This window comes from Thermobia domestica, chromosome 11, assembly GCF_964235325.1.
Source record: "Thermobia domestica chromosome 11, izTheDome1.hap1.1, whole genome shotgun sequence".
NCBI classification, from domain to species: Eukaryota; Metazoa; Arthropoda; class Insecta; order Zygentoma; family Lepismatidae; genus Thermobia; species Thermobia domestica.
In genome coordinates, this window is record NC_137464.1 from 247,201,732 (window position 1) to 247,224,587 (window position 22,856).

At 30.6% G+C, this 22,856-nt stretch overlaps 1 protein-coding gene across 1 annotated transcript in view; it reads left to right on the forward strand.

The window, feature by feature from the left end:
- The window catches only part of Ca-alpha1T (Ca[2+]-channel protein alpha[[1]] subunit T), a 316,291-nt gene extending 294,661 nt beyond the window's left edge, over window positions 1–21,630 (forward strand). The window contains exon 32 of the mRNA XM_081731934.1: window positions 455–21,630. Within this exon, the coding sequence (XP_081588060.1) occupies window positions 455–1,410 (956 nt within the window). The 3' untranslated portion in view covers window positions 1,411–21,630. The remainder of the gene's footprint in view (window positions 1–454) is intronic.
- Window positions 21,631–22,856: the final 1,226 nt, after the last annotated feature.

A 22,856-nucleotide genomic window follows, 5' to 3' on the forward strand; every position in this document is an offset into this window, starting at 1 on the left:
GCATGGCCAATTCCTAAATTAAGGAAGTACGGCACTTATTATTAGATACACAATTTATAGGGTTGGTAGGCCGTGGTGGCTCAGTGGTAGAACGTTTACCTTTAGTGCATGGGGTCCTTGGTTCGATCATAGCTCGCACCAAGTGAACTTTGTGGTGGACAAACACCGTGTGCATGGGTTTTCTCGGGGTTCTCTCGTTTCCTTCCACTTTCTTCATTCCACTATTCCATTCATATCTCATCATCACCGTCTCCTTTAGCCTAACCGGCATAACCGTGGGACGTAAAACTCAAAGATTCCATTTCATTTACAATTTATACACAATTTATAGCGTTGTTTGATATTAATATTTTTATAGATCATTCTTTGTTTTATTTGTTTATTTAAGCCTTGTCCATGTTTAATTATGTTTCTCAAGAGAGCATTTCGCTTACTCTTTTTCTCAAACTTTCAGATTCGCCAGCAATTCAGTTACATGATTTATGTATTGGTCCAGCAACTCCACATCAAAATGGAAACATGTATCAAGAGACTGTTCCCGAAGCTGCGCAAGTTGACGTCATGGAGACTCCTAGAGCCGAAGGCCCGCCTGCTTACCCAGCGACAGGTTACTGTGTATATAGTGTCCCCAGTGTGGAAAGTAATACCCAAGTGCGGCTACGTAGAGTTGGTAGTGATCCCAATATGTTGCTTCCTCCGCCAAAGAAGTTGCTTACGCCTCTTAGCCTCTCTGATCTCACTCGTGATGTTTCTAGTCCCTCTGACATATCAGGGCTTTCCCCAGAATGCATTTCGCCCGCTGTAATCATGGTTCCTCCACCGTACCCCGCAACCACTCCATCCGCTTTCCATTCCCCGCAGGTATCCCCAGATGCTTCACAATCTCCGCCTGACCTTCTTCCTTCCAGTGATGAAATTACATTAGTTGTACCTGACATTTATCGGGACTTCTCTCCAAGACCAACTACATCAACTGCAGACGATGCAACAGTGTCACATCACTCAGACTACCCTTGTGATCTGCTGACTGTAGATTCGAATCTCACAGAGTGCAGCTCACATCGTGGTTTTGGTAGCAGTAGCAGCAGTAGTACCAGCTGCAGCGGCAACACTGCTTCCAATTTTCTAGCCGTATCAACACAACAATCCGTTGACTCTTCTGAACTTGCGTGGAAAGGCAAGAAACATTTAAACGGAATGCGGTGTAACTGTGTGGACGATCAAATGGAGCGTTTGGGCCCAGCCAATGCGAGTGAATCAGATGCACAAAATGTCTGTGATGAACAAGATGTACTTTTGAAAAGGTCCAACAAGATGCAACACATAGGTGCTTTGGAGTGTGATATTAACAGTGAGGACGATAGCCAAGAAGAACTATTATTAAGCCAAGAAAAAAGACATAAGTGCTAGTAGTTACTATGCAGTATAAGTTCTTCATATCACCTAAAATAACAGAGACCAATACAACATTGAAGTAAGAAGAGAAACAATTACTGAAGAAAATAAATATTTAAAAAATATATATTAGTGAATGATCTCATTAATAAGTAAATAAAGTGTTTGTGCCCTGTAATTGACAATCTAATTCATAGTAAAAAAAAAAAAAAAGTTATAATTATAGTAAATTAATAAAAAAATAATTGTAAACAAACAGTGTAGTATTCTTCACTGTTATTTTAGGCAGTTTTTTTCGTTAATGAAGATGGAAATACTAGTTATATGTAATCATATATTTAAAAAAGAAATCATTTTTCATACGTCAATTACAATTTATCCCATATCATCAGCTTCATTTGTAAGTAGAGATGAATATTTTGAAATGTCATAGATTAAAAAAAAAGCAAAAAAAGAGAGAAAGAAATGTAAGAAAAATGGAAACAAATATGTATCATCATGTAGGCTTCTTCTTCTTTTATCTCGTTAGCTTCAGCACCTCCACCACCACCAACAACAAAAGAAAACGAGTTATTAATTTAACAAAACTTGATTTCGTCTAGAAAAAAAAATGTTTGTATGATTTCATAAATAAAATAAAAAAAATACTGCATTTGCTATAGAGTACTCTTCGTCCGTTGTTATGAAGTGTTGTTAAGTGTTAAAAAAATCCAATAACTTTTTTTTTCTAAGAAAGAAAAAAGGAAGAAGAAAGAAATGTGTGTACAGAATCTTCCAATTGAGGAAACAGATTGTGTTAAGCTGAATGACACAAATTCTTCATTATTTTTCTTTTTCCTTTACGTTATATGTGTTCATACGTACCCACATATATTCGGTATCTTCTTTTTTTTAAATATATGTAAGTCTTTCTTCTGTTGTGTGTGCATATATATAGAACAGTGGCGGCTCTTTAGAAAAGTAACTTTGGTTAAAATTTCATTTTTATCGGTACAAACTAAGGAAAGAAAGCTTTACGTAACTTCATCAAGCTGTATACAAGAATTAGTACAGTCAACGACAAAAATTCTCAACGTTTAATAAAATTTATTTTTGGTAATAACAATGGTATGGCTGGAACGTACAGAAAGTTACATACTTTTTAATTGATTGAAAACTGTACTCAAATTGTTCTTCCATTCTGAAGTATATTTACGAAACTAATTGCATCAAACAAAAGAACTTTTGTCGCTGACTGTACGTAAGGTAAGCTTTCTTCCTTTACTTTGTCGCGGGAAAAATTTTAATTTTTACCAATGTGACTTCCTTTAAGAGTTGCCATTGATATTGATATATATATATATATAAATAGTAACTTATGCTCTGCGTGACTATTTTCCTCCCTTGTATTTTGTCCGTTGTCAAGCACCACTAAACCATATTTTTTTGTTTTTCTTCTTTCTGATTTTAATGTATTATTAACTGAAGTATCCAGGATACTGCAAATTTTAAATATCTTTGGTTATGGTAGAACAATCGCAGAAACTTAAACTCAAGAAGCACCCGTATATAGTTGACCAACTTCAATAGGACGTTGCTTATATTGAACCAATGTTGGTTTTTATCTTTGTGCTACATAGGAAATAGATTGGGAAAGTGGATGTCACTTCTGTTTGGGTACCATGTTGTTTCTAAACAAATAAACATCCATTAGCTATAGCCTTGAATTAATGTGTAACTAGAAAAAAGTAATTGTAATAATTTTCTTTGTGTGTACGAGATCTATAGTGCTTGTCAAAATAATAGTAAAAATCCTTGATAATAATGTGTCTTGTTAAATTGTTTAGCATCAATAAAATAAAATAAAATTCTGCAAATAGTTACAACTTTATGTACCATTTAGGTTGAGTTAGAAAGAATAAATTGAGGTCACCAGAACAGGATATGACTATACCACTTTTCCACCCTATTTGTCCTCGATTTTAAATTGCGATTGATTAGAAAGTTTAGTAATAAATTTCAATCTCGACTTCCAATAATATTGTACAATAAAACCCAAATTCGTGTTTTGATTAAGTAAAAGAAAACTTTTTAGCAAGCTTGAAGAGAATAAAAGCAAGTAAATCATTAGGAGGAATAAGGTGTAAATCCTACATATTATTAGTGAATCGAACATTTAAGCTGTACAAATTTTCGCTTTACAATTTCTGGTAACATGATATTCTTTAAATTATAATGATTGAGCTGAATGAAACGAAGGACATATGAATGTTAACTAATCATTTTGCTTCACAATTTCACTTCCAAATTTTTGATGATCCAACATTAAAACTGAAAGTGCTAGGTGTACTACTTTCGGTTGCAATGAGAAGGATAAAAGCGTACGTAGGTAGCATCTATTTTTGGGAAGCTGAATCCATATCCAATAACCATTTCTTGAATATCTCTTACCATTCTTTCCAATAGAGAATACAATATTGAAACCAGAAGTACTAGGTATACTACTTTTAGTACTTTTAGTTAGAATCAGAAGGATAAAAGCGAACGTAGGATCTATTTTTGGGAAGCTAAATCCATATCCAATAACTTTTCTTGATATCTCTTACCATTTTTTCTATGGTGAATACAATATTGAAACCGGAAGTGCTAGATGTATTACTTCCGGTTACAATGAGAAGGATAAAAGCGTACGTAGGTAGGATCTATTTTTGGGAAGATGAACCCATATCCAATAACCATTTCTTGATATCTCTTACCATTGTTTGCCTATAGAGGATCCAATATTGAAAAGGGAAGTTCTAGGTGTACTACTTTCGGTTACTATGAGAAGGGTAAAAGCGTAGGTGGTATCTATTTTTGAAAAGCTGAAAATATATCCAATAACCATTTCTTGAATATCTCTTACCATATTTTTCCTATAGAGGATACAATATTGAAACTGGAAGTAATTAAATATACAACCTCTGATTTTAGTAGATAGATAATGAAACTCATTCTTGAGACGATGGATCTATGTCAGAAATAAATTCTCTCTGCTCTATGGGGATCCAGTTTTGAAACTGGGATAGTCAAAGTTGCTACTTTCTCTTTCAAGAAAGAATTGATCTAAAAATGAATACTATTCTCGAAGTGCCGAATTCATGTATTTTAAAAAAAAATATTTCTTACCGCTTTTGATCTGATACTATTGACACGTCATATATACATGCAATAGTTTAAAGGTCTAGAAATAATTATATTCAAATTTTACACAGTGAGAATGCCACTGATGATAAGGGTTAGGGATAAGCCTTATCAAAAAAACACCTGGCCACCTACTACTCTTTGAAAAGCTCTATAGTCTAACCCACATCCGAAATAAAACCAAACAAATGTTAATTTTCATCGGCCAAACTGAGATCTTTATTTAGACTCAAAGTATTTGACTTTCGAACATACGGTTGCTAGAATATGGTCTTTTAAAACAAGGTTGGTAGCCAAGGTTTTCTGAACAAGACTGTACATTTCTCAGTAATCGTATCTTTGAGGAGTAGTCGCTGGAAAAACTTTTTCCAATATGATAAATTGACATTGAAATTTTGATTTCATAACTGGATGAAGTAAATTTTAGTAACTCTTCTCGGGCTATTAACCAGGTGAAGGTATTGACATCCGACGTTTCAAATGCATACATTGCATTCATCTTCAGGGATTGTAATGAACATGTATATATAGTGACTATTTAGAAGCAGAGCTATGAATGGGGGCTTGTGATTGGCTGAGGAAAATACTGGCTTTTGATTGGCTGAGGGATGCTGGCTCCGGATTAGCTATTGTTGGGGCTACGAGAAATGTTTTTGTTGAATGTCTGTTTTTGTTCGTGAATAGGACCGACCAGATAGGTCTCAGTTGAAACCCATTGTCTCTATTGAGACTATTCCTTTCCCGTGAGTTAGCTATGGCTTCCTTTATTGACTTTCTTTATTTGGATGAAGTAAAATCAGGTAATAACAATACTTCTTATTCGTTCATTTTGTGGTTGTGTTTAGGCATTGCTCTCAGACTACACTTCATAACTTCGTTTTAGGAAACGTGTACACCTAGAATCTTAGCCATACTATCATAGAACTAACGTTCCACTCAGCTCAATTTTGCAATTTTAATACCATTACATAACATAAGTAATATTAATATGATAAGTATTTGTAGATCTTGCGGGGAACTTACTTCTAGAATAGCACATAACAACATAAAAAGAGTTCTCATTAGCATTGACTCTGTTAATAACATATTCATTCTAGTATTTTCTTCTTTATAAAGAAACATTTCAGCTATGACACTTAACTGTGCTCTTTTCATCTATCATATTTTTTTTCTTTCTTTTGAATAACAAACAGAATTAAAAACAATATATTATAATCTCTGTAGCTTAATATTCTGAGTCAGGTGTTTAGTATATCTATTTAATTATAAAAATGATGGGATTTAATTTAAAAATTCGTCTCTCTCAGTAAGTCTAATAAATCATCGTGCCTTCTATTGCATGGACACAAGTTGATTCTACGTAGTACTTGTCATATCTAAGTTTATATATATATAGATATATATGGAAACTATTATACAATAATTGAATGCAGTGTTCTCCATTTACTTGACAATAGTTATTCAAAATTCCTGATAAGTCACAAGAACCAAACGCCATATATTAACTGGTGTAACTACACCCAACAAATTCTCGACAATCAACCACCGGTACTTACCACAACTAACGATTTTTGCAATGCTACCGACAGCGGGCCGCGAGCGCAGTAAGGAGACTTTTGCAATAATGACACATTTTCTTTGTAATAATAGATTGTTTTTGAATATTGTTCATCTGTGCTTTAGTTAATTATAAACTTATTTTGAAGATAGTATCATGGATTTAAAATCAATTAAAGCGTAAATAAAACGTCAAAAAAACTCAACTATTATTACATTTTATCCCGGTGTAAAATTCAATAGAATGAATATATACTGTATAATCAGATGAAAGGAGGAAGTTGTAACAAATATACGCTGAAAAATGCCTTCTTTTGGAGGTATAAATCGTTGAAATTGTGAAAAATTAGTTTTTGAAGCGGATAACTATTGAAACTAGCTCAATCAGTTCGAGAAATTATAGGCAAACTAGTGCATATTCTATCTAAACATTCACGATTGTAGAATACATAATCCATTTCCGAAGATAAGACAGAATACCAGGATTCAACATGCTGTTCGAAAATTCGTTATGTAAGTACAATACTATTTGTAAACATCAGTATACATTCGTCGATTGATTTTGGCACCATTAACAGCTTATAGCAAAAGGGTACACTTTCGATTCATGGTTCGATTACCTGTCCAAGTTGTATCATATTATTTTCCCTCAGATTGTAGGTATACACCCATATAAATAGATTACATACAAATAAATTTCTTTTGTACACAATTACAAAGAATTTTTTTTAAACATTACATAAAAATTTTATATAAAAAGTTCAATAAATGTTGTCAAGTTTAGATAATATCGAGACAATTATCTATTAAGAGAATTAATATATATATATATTTCATTCTAATGTTGACATTTGCATATGTATTAGAATACAGAAATCTTCAAGAATAATGAATTAAATTCTTTACTTTTAGTATACGGTCTCAACGAATTATTATTAAATCATTTAAAAATACAATAATGTCTTCTTCAATAATGTTCATTTACCTAGTTTCATGCCGGACTTAGCAAAAGGATTTTGCATTTGTTGGAATATCCTGAAGCAGTTAAATATGAGAAAATCATTGGAAACAATATACACAAAATTCCTGGATAGTTTCTTCAACTTCTCCACGATAGTCCAACAAATAGAAGATCCTTTTAACGGGTCTTGCGTGTAACTAGGTTAAGGATTATTGAAGAAGATATCATGATATGTTGAAATGATTTAATAATAATTCATTAAAACCGGATACTAAAAGTAAGGAACTCAATTGATTATTCAAATGGTATCCTATTTCATCCTCAATCAATAATCTTCAAGGTTGTTTATTGAAATTAACATTACCATATTTGTAAAATTTTCAAAACACACCAAAAATTAAAGGACAAAATTTTACGAAGAAGCTTCTTTAGTATTTATAAAATGCTATGAGAAAAAATAAAAGGTGATATACAAATTTTATAACGAAAGTATTTAGTTCTTACGAAACGCTGTAAAAATAAAAGATAAATTCAAAATTTTGTAAGTTTACTTTTTTATTGCTGACAAAAGCCATTATTCTAAAAATAGGCATTGTTTTGAAGAAGAGCCTCATTTTTTATAAGATAGCGTACCTAAGTAGAAGGGGACATTTGCAGATATTTTATAGCTAGAGGGAAAGTGGATTGAAGTACAGACATTTAAAGTGAATCTACATGGAGTTTTACTTTTAACATTTGCAAAGATGATGGTTCGAGTACGTTAGTGATGAAACATATTCGTACCGCTTTGAACCCAAGTGGGTGCTTGCTATTGGAGCAGTGTTCCCACTTTAAAACAGTAGATCCCACCTCACGTAGCCTCGTTGTTGGAAAGAGACAATTAGACTCAAATTAATCTAATAAAACGTACCTTTATCATTAATAAGAATTGAAAGATTAAAGATATGTATCGTTTTGAGTACATATGACTCAGAATTGTGTAGTTCAAATTCAGCGAGTATGGCACTAAACACATCAAAGATACAAAACAGAATTATTACTCATACATTTCGTAAGTTAGACCAATAGTAAAAACCAATATATGCCAAGATATAACTTGTGTCGATGCAACCAAAAAGGCTTTACAATTTTTTTTAAAAAAAATGTAGATCGACTCATGAAATTCTAATTTCCAATTTTTGACAAATGATATTGGTAACATAATTACTTCTTTCTTCAATGCTTATTGCCTCAAGACAATCATACTCTTAGAGTAGTTGTGGCTGTTCACATAGAGACAATAATGTCCCATCTCAAAAACCAGGTCTCTTATGAATGTGCTTGATCCAAGATCACTTCCGTGTTAGTCGTTTTGGATGCACTAGTATTGGGTAGTGTGCATGTAGAAAACAATGAAGAATTTACTATATGTTACGTGTAAAATATTTCTACTGTGTTGATAGTATAAGTTTTGGTATAGTAAATCTGAACTCATGTAGAAATACATCTAAACTTTGATACATTGCCGAAAATATATCAATTCTTTTAATTTTCTGTAAGTTTTCTTTAACTGGTGACTAATATATTCTTAAAATGGCGTATATCAGATAAATTACGTAACATATTCAATAATGTATCTGTGTGAATCTACTGTTTTTCCGCAAGAAACGGTCAGTAATAGTATATGAATTGTCCTGATCCTTTTTAATAGTTTCGAACAATTAAAGCAGAAAGTTATACGCTATGGAAAAGAAATGATAAGAGCACATACAATCCACTCTCAACTGTATCCTTATCTATGGAAAATTATACCACATGTATACAAACATCCTTGAAAAATTTATTTGCTACGATAGAATAAAACAACCTATTTCTTATAAAGACCGCTTGAAGATCCATGTATAACCTTTCTTACTTTAAAGATTTTCTGTCAATATTTTTGCATTAAAATAATAATATTAATAATTAGAATATTTAATAATATAGCCAATATTAAACTCTAAACTTCCAAGTTGGTATAATCCATAGTTTCTATCATTTCAGAGGTATTAGTTGACTTCTAATACTATATATTCCAGAACAAATTACAATATTGCAGTTCATGGCAAGTTGACATCAAACTGGTTACACAGTCTGTAGCTAATCTATCTTTGTTGTTAATTGAGCAAAATAATGCAAATAAATAGTTGGCCTCTGAAGAATAGAACTTTTAAATGTCTCTTGTAATTAGTTGAGTATGTAAACAGATGAACGAATTTTCTTCAGTATTTTCTTGCCATTAGTATATGGTTGGAAATAATCGACTCAAGCATTATGTATTATAATTATTATCCTATTTTAATGTTTTGAACGAGTTACATTCAAATTTCATTGTTTCTTTGTTTATCTTGACGTGTTTTGCACACAGGGGATACGTCAATAATAATATACTGCGCTATTCAATTCTCAAGATGCAATAAAATGACTGTCGAACACATTAAAACTTCTAGTGTAGCATAAAAACAGGAAGAAAATTTATATATGATTACTAATTTACCTTTATTAACTAGCATGTGTGGAGATATGCTTGTATCGTTATGAATATAAATATGAAATTTTTCCAAAAATGTTAATTGTATGTATGTACAGTAGATATGTACTTTATATTATATATAAAATATTTTAGGAAAATATACAATACATTGAAAACAAAAATAATATGTTCAAAATTTTTAACCAGGAAACTAGTAGGTACAATTGAGGAACTGAATTGCAAAACATCTCAAATGCACCTTTTTCATTCTTGGGCAACTATATTCCAAGGCTTATTCACTTACACAATATTCATATTACATCTTAATTCTAACTCAAAAAATCTTCTTATTAATACAAAATAATTTCAGCTAAATAGAATAACATTCCAAATCTAAGGACGTGGGATGTTATTCAACTCAGCTGAGGAATTTTGGAATTCTTTTTTTCGTTCAGAAGAATCACGTTGCAATGAAAAAAAATAATGACAGAAAAATCTTATCCGCCTATAATGTTTTATTTGACCTTTCTCGAAAACAAGGAGAAAATAAAGTTATTCGCCTCTCCGACATTTAAAAATAGAGCAGTAACTATCAGCACTAACTTGTCCGTCTAAACTTAAATACCTCTACTATTACTTTCCATGAAAGACTACAGTTCTTTCCCATAACTTTGCAAAAATGGAAAAAAAAAAAAAATAAATAAATAGAAGCTCCAAGAGACTGAGAAACAGTGGAGAAACAAACTAATTTTGATGACATTCAAATGAATTGTTCAGATTTCCTTAAATACGAAGGACGTCTCAGTTATTCTTTTAAAATGTCACTAAAAAAAGCCAAAAATATAAAATACCTAAATACTTGTCCACGGAACCTGGAAAAGTCTTTAGTTGCGGAAAGTATGGGAAAATCTAACTTCTCAATGTTCCATTTAAAAATAAATTCTTCAGAAAATGTATCCTTCAATATACCTATACCCCCTCCCCCCAACAAAGAATGAAAAAGTTACTGACTGGACCGAGAATCGAACCCGGGACCTCCAGTATACCATACTGATGCGTTAACCACTATGCACTCAGTCCGATTTCCAGAACAACAATACACTCTCTCACTTTCGTGCGTGTCTGTTCTGAGAAGCGGACTGGATGACGTAATGGTTAGCGCATCAGTACAGTATGCCGGAGGTCTCGGGTTCGAGTTCCCATCCAATCAGTCATTTTTTTTTACTCTTTGTGTGTTATAGAATTCACACCTATAGAACATTCTGGTATGTGAAAAAAATTGATTGTTTCCACCTTTCATTAGCATATACCTATACTCTTTAGCATTGCCGACAAAAGTTGAAAATCTAGAAAACCTGAAATGTTCAATGAAGTTATTATAACTAGAAGAGGCGGAAAGAACATTTTACCTAGGTCAGTAGCGGCTCTAGGCTCGTAATATTAGGGGGGCAAGAAAGGAGGCAAGAAAAATTTGGGAAGGCGAGGCAACCACACTTGTTTTGCTTTGAATATTATTATTATCGATTGTACATATAATTATTATTATTATCCACCGATTGTACATAGAAAAATATGAGGCGAGAACAAATATTGCAGTGGCGATCGCCCCTCCTCGCCCCCCTGTAGAACCGCCACTGACCTAGGTATACATCCCTTCAGGGCGTAACAACAGCTGGAATGCCATGTGAATTCGAAGAAGAACTAGAAGATGAGTAAACATTTTTTGTATTAAATATAGCAACATATTAAAACAAGACTTTTGTTCAGGGCATTTCTAGTTATATCTTTTTGTATTATGTGCATAGCATAACAAACTTATACAATACAAAGTAATTAGCAACTACTTTAAGTTTATACATTACGTAACACTATGCATTAATGTGGTACACTTTGGTACAACGTGTAATGTACGTTATAAAATGTCATTTGGTTCATACACAAAATGTAACCAATTATTCACACTTTGAACATGTGAACATACTTAACAACACATTTTTTTTTTTCAAATTTTACAATAATCGTACATGTTTTGAAAAACACCCAAAGTCCGTAGACATATATACATATTTTTCACGTCGATATTTCTGTTTCACATAGTTGAAACTTTAAGGAGAAACAAATAAGGAACATAGTTAATAAGACAAACCACACACACACGAAACGGCATTTCCAAACAAAAATCAATATTATGTTTTTTCTTCCTCTGAAAAAAGAAATACTCTGGTAGACTTGAGACGTTTTGCAATTCAGGTCTTCAATTGGAAAAATGCAAACTACTACCTTTCTAAGAAGCGGAAATACTTCTGGCTGGAGTACTGTTTTCCCAGAAAATAGTTCTACTTCATAAGAAAATACTAATGAAAAATAACATTTAGTCATGATAACATCTTATTATATTTACAAAATAAGAAAATACACTTCTTTTTTTTTTTTCAAAGCACTGCTATACTTCTTTCTCATTTTTCTGTGAATGCCTTAAACCTACCGTATAGAAAATATTACTCCCAGTTAAAGTATGACTTATTACTTAAAATTCAATGTATTTCTGTGATTCTAATGTATAATACTATACAGCACATGCAGACAATTTCTTTCAACTACTGAAGACACACACACAGTTAACTTCGAACGTAATTTACTGTGTAATAAGAGAATAGTATCTGATGTACTGGACTTTATAATATAAAAAAATAGTAATGAGTGGCTTGATTTCTTTAAAGTATTGTTGTTTGCCCAATGCTGGTAACTAATAACAAATTATATTTTAATTGTTGATTTTGAAGAGTTTATGAATTTAAAATTATTGACTTCATTATTATTATTATTATTATTCTGAAGTGAAATTGCATAATGTTAAATATTTTCACTTCTCAAAATACTTTTTTTTTAAAAAAAAAATCATGTGTATGAAACAAATTGTTAGCAGCCGAAAGCAGATATAAATGTATCTTACAAAGAGATTAAAAAGTAATTATTAATACAAACTAATGGAACAGAGAAATGAAGATGAAAGTTTAATAATCATTATTAGTATAAAAAGAAGCTTAGAGTAGCATTCTCAGCTCTCTTGCACACAATTAATTTGACATGACAATAACTCAGAATCAACATCCTTTAACTAACTCCATAACGTTGTATAGCAATTATTGATTGAAAAACATAATAAATAAATAAAAAGGAAAACCTTCATTTCAATCAAAAGTGTACTTTCATTTTCTTTCCCTGTTCTCTTCTGTTACTTAGAAATTACAGTGAATACTTCTCAGTTTTAACAATATATTTTTGAGATATTGAAAATCACTCCACTAGTACTTGTACCAAACAATAAGATTTAGTGTTGCAGGTAGCAATTCATCAAAACACATTTTTAAAAAAAACTTATTTAAGAAAGTACCATGGTAGGACCAAGCTATAGCCTTAAATGTTTTACCCTTGTAAAAGAACCAAAATTATATAAATACAAGAGATCTCATTTAGCTCTTTCTCTATACATTGTCTTCTTGAATCCTTGCACTAAAAAAAAGGCTTATTTAAGTAAGTGCAAGTACGACTAGACTGTATTTGTTGTTGATATATATATATTTCTTTGAGAAAAAGCATATGTTGAACAATTCAATATTTAAAGTTGTTTATTGCAAACTAAACATTCAAGAATACTTACAGGAAGAATTATGAACTCTGCAGAAATCAAGTTATTAAAATAAAAAATAATAATAAAATGACTGTGTTAAGATTTATTTTATTATTATTTTAACTCATTAAGTCAAAATAAAAGTTATGAAATTCTATTGATAAATTATCTAGTAATATTGAAGAGTGGCAACCAAAAAATAATTTTGGTATCTTGCTCATATGTGCATTAGGGTTAGTATAACTGGAAAAAAATATGTAAATAAAAATAATATACTGATGGTATATGTAGTGTAGTAAGTAGTGCAGTATGTAATTACAAATTTGCTGCACAGAAAACAGTGTAATTTCTACTTCATAAGTAATTACTAACTTCTATATCGTGCTTCTTGCGTACACTCAATTAATTTGGTAACGCAAATGTATTAGTAAAATTATTTTATATGAATCATCTTGATATAATTTTATCACATTTTTTTTCTCTTTTCCGATAGAATCAGTTTGAGCCTATTTGTAATTATGTAACCAAATAAATCAGAGAAAATCCAGTTAGAAAGAAAAACGTCAAGCAGAAAACTTTTATGTACCTAGGAAATGAATATTTATGAAAAATAGTGCAAGTTCTTAAATTGGTTAAGAATTACTTCAACAAAAGTAATTTTTCTTTCTGCTCTTCTAACATTGCGTAGTGTTCTGCATTGAACAGTAATATACATATTTGTTAATAAAGTTTAGTTAAAGGACACAATTTAAGGAAGTAAAAACAATATAATTTTCATAATCTAAAGCCTTTTGTAAAATATTAAATAAGACTTTTAATCTTGAAGCATAAGAATGTCTGCATATTGAGGAAAATTAATATATTGAATATTCTTTATTAAAAATGATCTTTTTTTTTTAAGGAAAAATGATACGCATTAACAATTAACATTTGTCTTTTAACAGTTGATGAAATAGTTTGAAGTTTCCTTCTCTTTGAAGTTTTGGACATTATACATAATATTTACAACCAAAATTGTTAAGATTGTAGAATAAATTGACAGTAAATGAATACTTGTATTACCTTTACTAATGTTAGAAAAGAAACTATACCATCATAGAGTTTAACACAATCATATTTTTTTAAAACAAAGTATTAGAACCTACACTAATACATATATATAGTTTGTATAACTTTATACATATGTATATCTCAACCTGGAGTAAATCAATGCCAAATTTTAAAAAAAAATGTAGGTTTGCGTAGTATTTTTCTTAATAGTTTAACATATACATATATGTAAATCTTTCAATTTCTTATGTAATATTGCCTTAAAAGAAAAACTAAAACTATTAAGATGTGTATATATAACGTAAGTATTAGTATTTTTCTGTATACTATCAGAATTATTGTAACCAATATTTGGATATTCAGAAAATATGTATTTACTCTTTGTAGACCTTCTTTCACATGTTTTATCTTTTAGAACCATTCTTTCTCGTAGACCAGAAATGTTGTTTGACACTATCTTGCTCAGGTCTTTTTACTCAATTTTATCCTGCTTGCAAAACTAGTTTTATTCTGATAAATTCTTGTTAGAGAACCCAAGTGCTTCTTAAATATAACATCACCAACATCTAATAGTAGTAACTGAGGATTTCTTACATGGACACTTTTAAAAGCTTCTGTTTATCGGATGTACTAAAATATGTATTTCAGAATATTTAGAAACGATGTAGGGTAAAATTACACGGTGCAATGAAAAAAAGTAAAGATGGCGAAAGATAAGTATAATAAGAATTTTATATTTAAAACTTAAGAGGAATTTGTACGCTAATGACCAAATATATTAAAAACAGTAAAAGTATTATAGTTGCCAATATGTTTCTTATCTTCTTGCAAAATATTATAACAAATAATGAATATCTGCGCTTCTTTATCAGTAATATGAACAGACTAGTCTTTCACTTGTGAGAAATGTTTCCAAAACATTATTTTGCCTAACTTTCCGTGAGAATTCCTAACTTTAGAAAACGCATCTTATCATTAGATACAAAATACTTTAGCAATATAAGATATTTCTGAAAACCAGGATATACAGTGGTAAAACATGAATACAGAATACTTCAGCAATATGAAATATTTCTGAAAACAAAAACACAAAGTGAAGAAACTAAATATAGTATGCTTTAACAATATAAGATATTTCTTGAACTCAGAATATTGGGTGGAAAAACATAAGTATGGGATACTTCAGCAACATGAGACCTTTTCGAAAATCAGAATATAGAGTGGAAAAACATAAATACAGAATATTTCAGCAGTATGTGATGTTACTGAAGTCCGGGATATAGAATGGCAAGGATAAGGAAATTCGAATGCAAATATTTAAGAAAAAAGGAGTAAGAGCGTATTTAAATAATTTGCAAGAGCATTACACATAGAGAAGAATTCACTGAACCCGTCGGTCAGTATTGGAATGGATTGTTATCATAAAAGAGCTAAGAATAAAAACTGAAGACTGAAACGTTAAATAGGCTTTCGATCTAATCCTTGATGTTTTATAGCCTTTAACTTTTTCTCTTCTTGCATTTTTCTATCCATCGATAGGGTATCACGTTGATTGGGAGATCCAAATATCTTGTTTTATTATGCTGGCCTACATATAAACAAAAATTACTACATTATTACATTTATCTACAGAAGAAAATAGACACACAGAAAAGACGAGAGTCGAATCAATGTGTATCCAGATAAACTCAGAACATAGTATTCAGAATAAATTTAATCATATTCTGTCTTACTCTCAAATTCTTCTCTGCAAATATAAAATACAGAATACAGTATATAATATTTTAGAAGTGCGATGCAAAATTCAATGGAATATATGTGATTCTTTAACTTTAAGATAGGGAATAGATATTGGTTGCATTGGTTATATCGACAAACTTTTCTACATTACCCACTCATTAAAACAAAACAAAAAGAAGTTTATCTTGCATCTTGCTAGATTGATAGTTACGGAGCTGTGGGCTTTGTGTCTATCAAACACAGTCTTGCATACAAGATACCAGAAGTAAACTGGCAAAATTTTCTCATGTGTTTATTACACAAAAGCAAGAAGAAATTCAATTTTGTTTCATTGTAATAACCATCACCTCACAAGAATTATATTACTATGCTTTTCATTTCAACACTTTGTACTTATTTTGTAAAATATTCGATATATAAGTTTAACTTTTGATACCTTAACACTCTCATAAATATATTCTTCGTATGTCACAAAATAAATGTATTCTGTGTAAGTTAAAAATGTGTAAAACTGCAGTGTTGACAACCACATCGTAAAACTCATTAATCAATAAATTTAATACAGGTCTTTTTTTCTTAGTTTAACGTCTCACGATTATGCGCCGGGACTAAGGAAGACATATGGTGGCAATGAATTATATGGTGGAACAAAGGAAGTGGTAGGAAACGGAAGAACCTCGAAAACCCACATATGTTGTTTGTCCACAACAAAGAGAACCGTTCGTAATTCAGAAACTAAGCTTCTCAGCAAAACGCAAGATTAACTTTCTTCTTTGATGTAAAGAACACATACGTACGTAAAAGTGATTAGACTTCCTTGACGTTTTGAGAATAACGTGTAGTATTTGGTCAACACAACTTTCGTGGCCTCATTCCGTTACTTCTAAGCAAAGTGCGAGATAATATTTTCTTTTGTTTTTAAGTTAGAAGCATATACACAAATTTGTCGGTTTCCTCGCGTAGCAGCCTATGTACATTGAAAGCATTTGGGTATTTCGTAATTAGTTAGTTGTGGTCGAAGTATTTGGTCAACACAACTTTCGTGCCCCTTTAACTCTGTAACTTTTAAGCAAAATACGAGATAATATTTTCACTTGTTTTTAAGTTAGGAATATATACAAAATTTGTCCGATTCCTTGCGTAGAAGCCTAAGTATATTGAAAGTATTTTTTTTTTCTTTTCGTATTGATTAGCTAGTTGTAGTCGAAGTATTTGGTCAACACAGCTTTCATGTCCCCACAACTCCGTAACTTCTAAGTAAAGTGCAAGATAATATTTTCTCTTGTTTCTAAGTTAGGAACATATAATACAAAATTTCAGTTTGCTAGCGTTGCAGCATATGTATAATGAAAACATTTGGTTTTTTTCGTAATGATTAGTTAGTTGTGAAAGATAAAACAGACAACGATGTAGGTACTAAATGAATATTAAATTGTATTCAAATTTAATTGTTCCTAAATATGAATAATGTCGAATATTTGTTTCCAAATGAACATAAACTGAAGTCAAAATAAACCACATAACAATTTATCATACGAAAGTATTAAATACTTTGTGATGGAAATGCAGAAAATTGATAGATGCGCCAATGTAAATCAAAATTGGAAAATTCTAACAAGAAGAAAATAACCTTGAACCTAGAATACCTGAAGAAGTATATGGAACAAATTTAAATTACTCCTCTCATGACATTTGAAATTTAGCAATCCATATTTCAATTTCTTTTCTCTTGGAAAAATAAATTTATCCCGTTGAAACTTTAAAAACGCAGTCCATAGTTGATTTGACGTATTGGTGGATGCACATTCAGAAAACATTGCTTGAATAGATCACATTCTCGCTACATTTTTCTTAACATATAATAATATATGACACTGTGAAATTCATGCAGAAAGGGTTGCCCATATTGATTGTGTAAACTTCTTACATTTTTTTTTCGTTCAAAATTATAAAAGGACACTACAACACTACAAAATCCTGTGAAATTCATGCAGAAAGGGTTGCCCATATTGATTGTGTAAACTTCTTACATCTTTTTTTCGTTCAAAATTATAAAAGGACACTACAACACTACAAAATCTAAGTAACTAAAAACTTGTAAACATTGTGATACATACTCGGGTGATTCTAATGTTTTAAGAACATAATGTAAAATTCTATCGTTTTATGCAATCCTAAAAGGGAGCTTGTTACTGAAATGTTCTTCTTCAAACTGCTCAATTTTCAATTTATACATTCATGACAATGACAAATAACAATGAATTCCAATTCCACATCAGAATAAATGCTATTCGAAATTCGTGAACAACTTTACTAAAATATAAATATTTAAAAGTGACAAATATGATCTGAGTGTATGAGAATTCTGAAAATACTGCACTTTTCTCAAGTAACGACTACGTTTTCATTAAATATTGACTTTAACATTACTACTTTGTAGTTGTATAACATGTCACATCAGGTTATAATTAACAATTATAATTGTTTAATTTAATAACACCAAAACTCGAATATAGTAAAAACCAGTAGAGAATGCTCCAAGAACATTGCCAGAATGAATTTAAAAAGAATTAATCTTTCTTATTAAGTTCTACAGGTTTTATACCAATTGTTCTGTGTACTTTATTATTATATTCATTAAACAATTCTTGTAATATATATGTATCAATTTACAATTTCCTTGAATACTAAATTTGTTCCGCATGTTTTGTTTAAGAGTTCTGTTAAAACGTTCTAGGATATGTTGTTTTACAAAGACACATGCTCAAAATTCGCAAAATATCATGTCTGTAAGACTTACGGTTCCCGAAACCCCCGAAAATCCGAACTCTCCCGAAATCCGAACTTTTTGGGCCAATATCTGGAGAACGGTTGCCAGTTGGTCAGTCGTCACCGGTTACTATTAGTACCAAAATGTTTATTATTCTCTTAGGTATTGATGAACACCAATCTCATCTCCCTATGACTTACCATTCCCGAGATACGGCTTCTTAAATATCCTGAAATCGGAAATTTTTAAGGCAATATCTCGGGAACGGTAAGAGTGATGCGAAAAATTCCATCCCTTTCCCAGATAGTTTTTTGACGCTCTTTCGAATGGAGGGCTCAAAATTGAAAAATTCGCAAATAACAGACAACACACACACACAGACAGACATAGAGAATTCAGTAACGTACTTTTTTAAGTTCGTTGAAAATAAAAATGAAATTAATTAGGTTATCGAATCTCAAGAATTTTATTTTCCATTTATTTCCAATATTGACCTGTTTATATAGTGATTAACTTTGAATTCAAGAGCACTCTTATTAATTGGAACGGAATTCAGTCAAGCCTAACATTTTTTTTTAAATTATTAATTTATTTAGTCTCTAATAATTTTAAATATAAACTCAGATATAGTTATGTGATACTTTATGTTTAAAAATAGAACTGGTATTCAATGATTAACTTAACATATTTTGTTTACAATATTATAGAAATAAACATCGAATCTAAAGTATCTTTGTAAACACTATTTGTCTGTTTCTTATCTTTCATGCAACGAGATTTAAAACTTCAGCTGTTGGTGCCTCTGAAGCATATTTTTCGAAATAGTAACATAACATAAAACTTGAATTTAAAATTATTATTATTATTATTTTCCACTAAAAATTATACAAAATGCTAAAAGTGTTCTTAGAATACACTACAAACTTTACACATATAAAGAGAGATACTCAATAATATTTCTTATCTTCAATTTCGAGATTTTTAATGTTATTATAATATAAAGAACATACGATTTTTTTTACCAACTATATCTTTATTATTTACTAAATGCTAATAAAGTTGTAAAATATGTTCGGTATCTTCAAAATTTCAACTTTACCACCAATATTTTCAGAAAATAAATACTAAAAATTCCTAATTATAGTAAATTTGCTAAATTCTAAACTGAAAAGTAACATTATAGTATTATTCTTCTGATATTTCTGGACATTTAACAATGTGAAAAAGTAAAAGCCACTACATATTTTATTTCTGACTTTTAATTAAAAATATAAGGAAATTTAATCTGACAATTCTGATTAAGAATTATTATCTGTTTTTGTTTTAAAATCTCACGAATCATTCCTCGCATATAATAGACGCACATGTCAACCTGTCTCTACTACTACCAAGTTTCTTTTTACAACGATTTTCCTTAACTAGATGCTCCATGCAATGTAGCTCTACAGCACACCCAAATATGTTTCAAAACTTATGAGAGTACATTAGTTGATCCACGATTGACGAAACATATAATCGTTACTCTAACAATGAAATGCCATTATAGCTACATTTATAGCTGACGAAAGAGCGTCGTGGTTAATTTGTACTTTTTCTTCTTCGCTAGTTTACAAGGGTAAATAAAGGTATCAAGTTTCGCAAAACATGGCGTTCTAATATTAACAAATACACGTAGTGTGAAGCAAATTGATCAATTTATTATAAGCATTGTTACAAATAAATTATAATGACGTCACAAGTCGATAAATAAGATTCTCCTGGTCGAAAGTATCTCGCTCGGAGAACACATACCTTTTCAACTTTCTCTTGGGAAATAAAAAATCTTCTTTAGAAATTGTAGCCGATTTTTTTGTTAATAATAAGCGAATTTAAGAAACAGCGCTCTGTGAAAATTTTGGGCATGCTGTACTATTTTCTATAACAATTAAACCCTTGGAAACATATTCTACACACATATATATATTTTCTCTAACCACTAGACCACTATATTTTCCAAATGTTGACATTATTTTCCATTCTTCAATGAAAAATTAGCTGCGACATCTTACATTTGCGGGTACTTGTTTCTTTTCTAATACTCTTTGCTGAAATATCCGTTATTGAGATATATATATATTTATTGTTGTATTAGAAAATGTGCTTTATTTTACCCTCTGCCCATGAGGGATGCATAATCATTATACAAGAAAGAAAATATATTAATTTAGTGATGTTTATGTATGTACGGTAGATACTCCAGTTTTTGTTCAATATACTCAAATACACTGTACAATAAATATGATGTAAAAATGTTTAGAAAATTGTTGCAAACATTTGTACGTATATATGTGTACATTCTTGAATACAAAATATTGATTTTTCTGTGTATTTACTTGTTGATGTATTGCTATTTCTAGCCTTTGAAAAATGTCCTTTTCTTGTTTACAATTAAATATTGTTATATTTCAATATAGACTCTCTTTCTCTCTTTCTCTCTCTCTCTCTCTATACAATATCATAAAAGCAAGCACAGTCTATATAGTAGCCTAACGTTGACCAAAGCGGCAATATCAATATATATATATATATATAAAATATACTGTACATATATATCAGCACTTCTTCGTTTCATAAACATTAAGTTGCATCTCATCATAGTTAAAAGGTATTTTTTTTCTCTCATTTCTGTTCATACTAATCATTTATGTCCATCGCTATTATTTTGTTTTCATCAATTCAGATCATTTAGTAGATGTATGTGTGAGGTATATCATTACATCAGCAAATAAAAAAAATCTTTAAAAAAATAATCATCTAAGATCAATTTATTGTGTATAAATAAAAAAAAGTTCATCAGAGTAAAAATGTCCTGTAAATTTGTAAATAACATTTATAAATACAGTACTTTGAAAAAGTTGACAGTTTGTTTCATTTCTGATTAGTTAAGCTAAATTACAGCTACAAATAATTAGTTTTATCTTATGCCATTGTAGAAATGAAGTAAAAATATTTTGTTTGTATGTTATTAAACCACTGAGAAAACCTGGCGCGAAGCAATCTTAATTTTGAAATGATATCGAACTCAGAATAAATTTTCATTTAAAGTCGATTTAGTAATTCGCATTAGGTTTAGACAATGCCTGCTTCCACTATCATCCAAATTTAAATGATATATTTGACAGATCGGAATCTTAGCAGATCGTTGATATTTCTACCTATCAATATCCTCTTTCCCTCCCCCATACTCTATATGATTTCCACTCTTAGTTGATGAGTTGATTTTGAGTTTAGCGTCCCTTTCATCAGCGAGGCTATATGAGACGTGGACCTACTGATTAACGTGAAATCCGAACCACATAAGCTCCCACCGGGAATCGAACCCGGGTCTCACACGCCGATTTCTACTCTTAATCTTACATGTTCTTATGCTTTCTAAGTTCAACTCCTGCTATCAAAATTTTATTGCAGCATTTTTCCCTGTATTCCGAACTGAATCGTCAAGCATGACATTATTGTATAACTTGTTAGTTTAATATACTCGCTGCATTTTGACATAGAATATTATAATAGTGAAAATCTCGATTATTTAGTAATTTCTAAACATATACTTTCATTATATTAACTTTCTTAAGAGTTTTCCCTCGTCCTAAGTATTCTCCTTTCCTGTGAGACGCTTACTGTATCAAAGAGATCAAATAAAAACTTGATAGCCAAAAAAGAATTCAACAAGAAAAGATCACTCTTAACTACCAGGTTCAATATTGGATTAAGAAAGAAGTTGATCAAGTGTTAAATCTGTGTTTGCTGCGCAAAACGTGTTAAGTCCAAAATGTTCTAAACGTTTGAACTTAAAAAAAATTTTATAACACTTTATGCAGAACAATTTATGCAGAGATTTAAAACACTCAACACTTCGCCAGCAGTGTAAAGCGCTTAATAAACACTTTGTTTTTTTAAGACTTTACACAAGCAGAAAATTTTCAATGCAAACCTTTTGTCAAATGACTACAATTTATGATTTTTGGACTTAACACCTTTTAGGCAGCAAATACATACATACATACACATACACATACACACACACACACACACACACACACACATATATATATATATATAT